Below are 5489 nucleotides of genomic sequence, written 5' to 3'. Positions count from 1 at the left end.
GGGGGGGGGGGAGCACACGTTGTCTACCGCACGCGTCTGGGGCGTACGAGCGGGGTCCCCGCGCCGGCGCGGGGCCGAGAGGCCCGCCCGGCCTGGTACAGGAGGGGGCGAGGTTGTCCGGAGCCGTGGGTGCGGGGGAGCCCAGCCGCCCAGCCCCGGGGCTCGGAACTTGGGGGGGGGGGGCGGGCCCGACAACCTCATACCCATAGTGTGGGGTGCGAGAGGACGCGCGCCGCGAAGGCGGGGAGCGCGCGTCTTCGAACCGGCAGGGGGAAAACCTTCCCCACGGGAGTGGGGCGGACGCGCGCGCACGCGCGCATGTGCGTCCCCGGGGTCTTCGGCGCCCATGCCGCCCGCCGGCCCGGCATACATGCGCACGCAGAGGCGTCCAGACGTGCACGGCATGCGTTGTGGGGGGGGTGCGCCGGCGGGTGGCGGCCGGCGTGTCCGGGAGGGGGGGGGGGCGGGCGACCACGCGCCGGACATTTGCGGGGCCCCCCGCAGGCACTACGACGACACGCCCACTCCTCGGGACCGCCCGGCGGCCCCGGCCCCGGCCAGGCACCGGAGGGGCCCCCCCCGATCGCCGGGGCATCGCCCGCCCGACGGCCGCAGCCGCCCTGAGAACGTCTCCGCACGCTGCTCCCAGCCCGCCGCCGGGAAGGGGGGACGACGACAAGCGGGCGCGCCACGTCGCCAACTCCGGCCCCGGCGCAGTTACACGGTTTCACCTAGAGTAGTACCAGGAGGGAGGGGCGCTGCCTGGGGGGAGAGGCCACGCCGGCCTTTCCATGCCCCAGGCCCGTGCCCGAAGGAGCAGCGGGAGCCGCCGGCAGAGGGTCCCCTCGGCCCGGGGGGGGGGGGGGGGGGGGGGGGGCGCAGGCCATTTTCCCACACGCATCAGCCCGATCCGAGAGGCGGCCAGCGGCCCCCCTGGGTCGCCGCCTCACGGGCAGCCGCCTGTGCTGGCTCGCCGCCCCCTCTCCCCGGGATGGGTGCAGGCGGACTCGCGCCGTGCCTCGTTTCGGACCCGGCGAACACGCGCCGCAGAGCCCCGCCAGGGCAGATTGCCCGTCCGCGCGCGGGCAGCAAGGAAAAACCGGCCGGCGGCCGCGGGCAACACACCCCGGCCCAGGCCGGGGGCGTCAAGATGCGCCGGGCTGGCGCACAGCGCCCCGGGTCCCGTGCGTCCGGGTCCCTCGCGTGACACGCAGTTCTGATGGAGCGTGCCCACGAATCGCGCCCAGCTGCCGGCGATCCGGCGCGAGGGCGCCCGGCACCGCGCGCGCGCGCGCCTCCTGCTGCTCCCGCACGGAAGCAGGGGCGCGAGGGTGGGGGCCATCGGCAAAAGAGAGAGAGAGGCGGAAAGCCCGGTCGGCGAGCCCCCCCCCCCCGGGGGCCGATGATGTGCGCCGGGGCTGTTGACGCCGGCATCGCCAGCCTGTTCCGGCTGGCCGGTGTGTCGGCCCCCGCGCTCGGCTCCTCCTGCAGAGACTGTCCTTGCAGGCGGGCCGGGGGGGGGCGGGAGCTGGATGCACTTCGCGCCCGGCATGATCGGGCCCGCGAGGCGCGCGGGTGCGTCTGTCTGCGGGTGTTTGCCGGTGGATGCGCGGCCATCACCCTCCGGGAGTCCAGCCGAGTTTAGGTCCTCCGGATTTTCCGCATCGGGCGCCCCACCGGCCCGGAGATTTCTCCCCCCCCCCCCCCCCCCCCCCCCCCTGAAGGCGGCCAAAGAATGGGCCTTGTTCTGGCGGACTTCTCCGAAGAGAGGGCGCGGGATGAGTCCGCAGGTCCCCCCCGCCCGGCGCCCAGCGGTGCTCTCGCGCTCTGCTGGCCCTGTGATGCACACACGTACCCTCCGGGGCCGAGCGAGCAGAGGGGAGTCCGGCCGGCCAGCCAGCCAGCCAGCGGGGGGGGGGCCGGGGGGCAAGGAAGCCCCCAAAAAGGCCAAAAGAAAATAAGCCATCACAGGCCAATAATATATCGGCGTATTCATCTTCTGCCGCGCCCACACACGCCCAAGGATGATCTCATCTTGCGGGGCGGCTCTGCTGTTATTGTTTTCCGGCCCTTCCCCCCTCGGCCTCGGAGCCTGGGGGGGGGGGGGGCAGGGCGGCGACAACGGCGGCGGCCGCACCGGCGTGGTGGATTAATCCTGCCTGCCCGCCGGCCGGTGCCCCGGCGCGGCCGGGCGCCCGGCCGCGCCGGGGCAACCCTCGCCGACGGACGTGTCATTCCCCCCCACCCCCGGCGTCTGGCGCGCCCCACCCCTTGTGAGCGCCGAGGCGCGTCCCGCGGGCGGGAGGCCGTGCATGCACGCGGGCCCCCCCCCCCCCGGCCCGGCCCGGCCCGGCCCGGCCCGGCCCCAAAGCCCCACCCCCACCGCGGGGGGCCTAATTCCCGGAGGAAGGATGGCGAAGGGCCATCGTGGGATGTGTGTGCGGGTGCGCGCGCCCGGCGGCCGCCCACACCAGCCCGGCCTCTGCAGGCCCAGCCCGGTAGGGGAAGGACCCCGGGCCCCGCGGTCGCGGGGCATTCCGTTGTTATTTTCCCCCGCCAGGCGCATGCGCGCGCGCGCGCGCGCGTTCCCCCTCCCAAGGCAAGGCCCTCGCCGCCTGCCCGGGGGCCGGGCGGCCGGCCGGAGCGGCGGGGGCCGGGGGGAGGGCCCGCCTCGCGCCCTCCCCACCGGCGTCAGCACCCGGCCGTTGTTGATCTGCCAGCGTGCCGATCGCCCGGCGCCCGGCGCCAATGGGGCACCCCCCCTCTCCCACGCCTGCCCCCCTCCCCCCCCCCCCCCCGTACGGCGACCTCGCCCTCGCCCCTGTCCCAGCTCCCCTCCTTGTCTCTGCTGCTGCACTCCCCTCCCCTCCCTCTCTCTCCCTCCTCCCTCCTTGGTGCTGACCCCCACCTCGCCGACCCCTCTCCACCCTCGCCTCCGGTCACCACCTAGCCCCCTTTGTGTGTCCCGCCGCCGTTCGAGCCGCCCCGCGTTCGAGCCGCCCCGCCGCCTGCCCGCAGCCCCCCCCCCCCCACCCCGCCCACCATGGACGCCCCACCCCTCTTCGGCGAGGAGTCTCGCAAGGAGAAATGGTTCCAGTACCTGGCCATCGGTGCCCTGACTGCCAGCACCCTGGTGCGTGCATGCGCCACTGCTCCGGCTGCCGCCCGGCCGCCCGCGCGTGCCCGCTCGGCGGCGGCGGCGGCATGGACACCGGCCCACGCGCCGCCCGCTCTCTAACCTTGCGCATCATCTCCCGCACGCGCACGCGCACGCGCACGCACAGGCCGCCTTCATCATGTCCATCACCAGCGGCATCTCGCAGAATGGCATCCACTTTGGTCTTGGTATCGGCCTCCTGGCCTTCCTGGCGCTGGTCCTGCTCCTGTGGCGCTGGTACCGCGCCGGTGATCTGGACCCCAAGTTCAAGTACTTCATCGCGGTCTTCTGGCTGGTGCAGCTGGTCATGGTCATCGTCGGGTTCATCTACTTCTCCTACAAGCCCACCGACTACAACGCCCTCTGGTGCGTGCCAGCCGGGCCTGTCCCGGCGCCGCTGCATGTGGCCTCTTGTGCTTGCCCCTGCTTGTCGCTCTGACCAGCGGACCGGTTCTTCCCCGTTCCCCCCTTGCCCCCCCCCCCCCCCCGCTCTCTTCACAGCCCGAACGGCTTCTGGTACCAGAATATCACTCTCCCCGACACCAAGGCCGCCCGGTGCTACAGCATGTGCAAGCCCGGCTTCTGCCTGGACACCAATGTCCCGGCCCCGGGCCGGTGCTACAACTGCACCCAGACCCCCCCGCCGAAGGGCTCCTTTGCCGGCGAGGCGGTCTACGTCTCCCCGGACCAGGACTTTGACACCCTGCTCAGCGACATCTAAGGGACACCACAGGGACGCGTGAAGGCGTGCGCATGTGTGCGCATGTGTGCGCATGTGTGTGTGTGTATGGCTGTGCGCGCGCGGGAGCCCAGGAGAGGGCAGGGCGGCATGTGCGCGTGTGTCTTTGAGCATGCGGCGGCCGCCGGGACCTGCTCTCATCTCCCCATGCCTCTCTCTCTCTCTCTCTCCCTCGGGGGCCAGACCTGCAGAGGAGAGGGGGCCGTAGGCATGTGTTCATCTTCCCTATATACTGCCGCCCATCAGAGGAGGACGGCCAGGGGCGCTTTTTGCCTCCTCCCCCCCCCCCCGCGGCCGCATCCCTTCACACACGGGCGCGCCACGCACCCATACGTGCCTACACACGCCCGCCCGCCCACATCCACATCGGTCACTTGCCCTGCTCCCTGCTGAGTGGGTGTCTGTGCGTGCCCGATGGCCTTCACACACGCGGTCGTCTTGCTCTCCTCCCCCCTCCCACCCAATGCCCTTGCCCCGACTCTCCACCTCATCACCGGGAGGAGCTCCCACAATACCCTCCTCCGGCCGGAGAGGGGGGGATCTTCTCACTCGCTTTTCCGGAGGCGCGGACGTCTCCCCTCTTCCCCGAGGGGGCGCCGCTTCTTGCCGTGTCTCCGCCCCCAGCACCCCCCTCCTCTCCCCTGCCCCGCAATACATCTTAAACGTACACAAGATCCTTCGGCAGGCCTTCACCATACTCTCGCATACATGCGTGCGTGTGTGTGCGCGCGCTATCGCCGATGCATGTCGCCCTGGCCGTGGCCCCGGGGGCGATGGGGGAAACGTCGTGGTGCCGGGCCAGCATTCGGGGGCAGTGGTGGTATTATTGTACAGGGGGGGAGGGGGGGAGGGGGGCGTCTATGGCGCGCATGCGGCTGGGAGGCGGGGGGATCCTTTTCCTCCAGCCGAGAGGAAGAGAGGGCGAAAGTCCGGCCAGGCCCCGCGCGCATCAGTTCCAGTGGGGCAGGGGCGCCTCGGCGAGGGGCGACCCACCGGGCGAGTCGTGCGCATGGGCCCCGAGCCCGGCCCCGGTGGAGATGATGAGTGGCGTGGCGCCGGTGCCCTCCGAGTGGGCATTGGCACTGGACAGGCTCGGCATGGGCCGCTGGGGCCCGCCGGCGCCCGGCTGCAGCAGGATCTCCTTGCGGAAGAGATTGTCCGCCAGCATGCGGTGCTCCACGCGGAAGAAGATCCAGATGCACCGGCGGAAGGACTCGATGGTCTGGAGAAGCAGGACACTGGTTGCCGCAGGGGGTGTTGCCGCCCGGCCACCCGGGGGGAGGGCCACTGGTTAGCTGGGTGCGAAAGTGCGGGGGGGGGGAAAAAAAGCCAGGCGGCGAGGGGGAGACCACCCTCCCCCGGTCGCCACGCTCGCCACGGAGGAAGGTCGGGGGCGCACCTGGCTTCGGGGAAGTCCTTGAAGGAGGTCGTCAGCCGGTAGGACCACGCGGCGCGCGCGGCAAAGTCGAAAGCCATGGCCATGTAATACATCCAGGGGTGCTATCATTGGGGGGGGGGGGGGGGGGGGAGTCAGACCTTGCCGGCATGGCTCGGGATGGCTGCGCGGCGGTGTGCATGCCTGTGTGCAGGCAC

The 5489-nt window shown here is 72.4% G+C and overlaps 2 protein-coding genes across 2 annotated transcripts in view; one reads left to right on the top strand and one right to left on the bottom strand.

Annotated features, from left to right (window-relative positions):
• Positions 1 to 3023: 3023 nt before the first annotated feature.
• On the top strand, positions 3024 to 4071 carry H696_05589 (hypothetical protein). Its single transcript, XM_009499404.1, has 3 exons — positions 3024 to 3133; positions 3285 to 3523; positions 3659 to 4071. The coding sequence occupies exons 1-3, from the start codon at positions 3044 to 3046 to the stop codon at positions 3876 to 3878; spliced, it is 549 nt and encodes a 182-aa protein (XP_009497679.1). The 5' UTR covers positions 3024 to 3043; the 3' UTR covers positions 3879 to 4071.
• A 774-nt stretch (positions 4072 to 4845) lies between these two features.
• H696_05588 (hypothetical protein) overlaps positions 4846 to 5489 on the bottom strand; it is a gene marked incomplete at both ends in the record, with an annotated part of 3208 nt that continues 2564 nt past the window's right edge. The window contains 2 exons of the mRNA XM_009499403.1: positions 4846 to 5134; positions 5296 to 5396. Coding sequence (XP_009497678.1) covers positions 4846 to 5134; positions 5296 to 5396 — 390 coding nt within the window. The remainder of the gene's footprint in view (positions 5135 to 5295; positions 5397 to 5489) is intronic.

The sequence above is a fragment of the Fonticula alba genome (assembly GCF_000388065.1).
Source record: "Fonticula alba strain ATCC 38817 unplaced genomic scaffold supercont2.12, whole genome shotgun sequence".
In the NCBI taxonomy this organism is placed as follows: Eukaryota; order Rotosphaerida; family Fonticulaceae; genus Fonticula; species Fonticula alba.
The sequence above is the reverse complement of the archived record's forward strand: the minus strand, read 5'-3'. Positions and strand labels throughout refer to the sequence as shown.

Excerpts from the sequence above, each read along its gene's own strand:
- H696_05589 (XM_009499404.1), top strand. The coding sequence starts at position 3,044 with ATGGACGCCCCACCCCTCTTCGGCGAGGAGTCTCGCAAGGAGAAATGG. Across the intron at positions 3,134-3,284 it reads CCCTGACTGCCAGCACCCTG|GCCGCCTTCATCATGTCCAT; the intron begins GTGCGTGCATGC and ends GCGCACGCACAG. Across the intron at positions 3,524-3,658 it reads ACCGACTACAACGCCCTCTG|CCCGAACGGCTTCTGGTACC; the intron begins GTGCGTGCCAGC and ends CTCTCTTCACAG.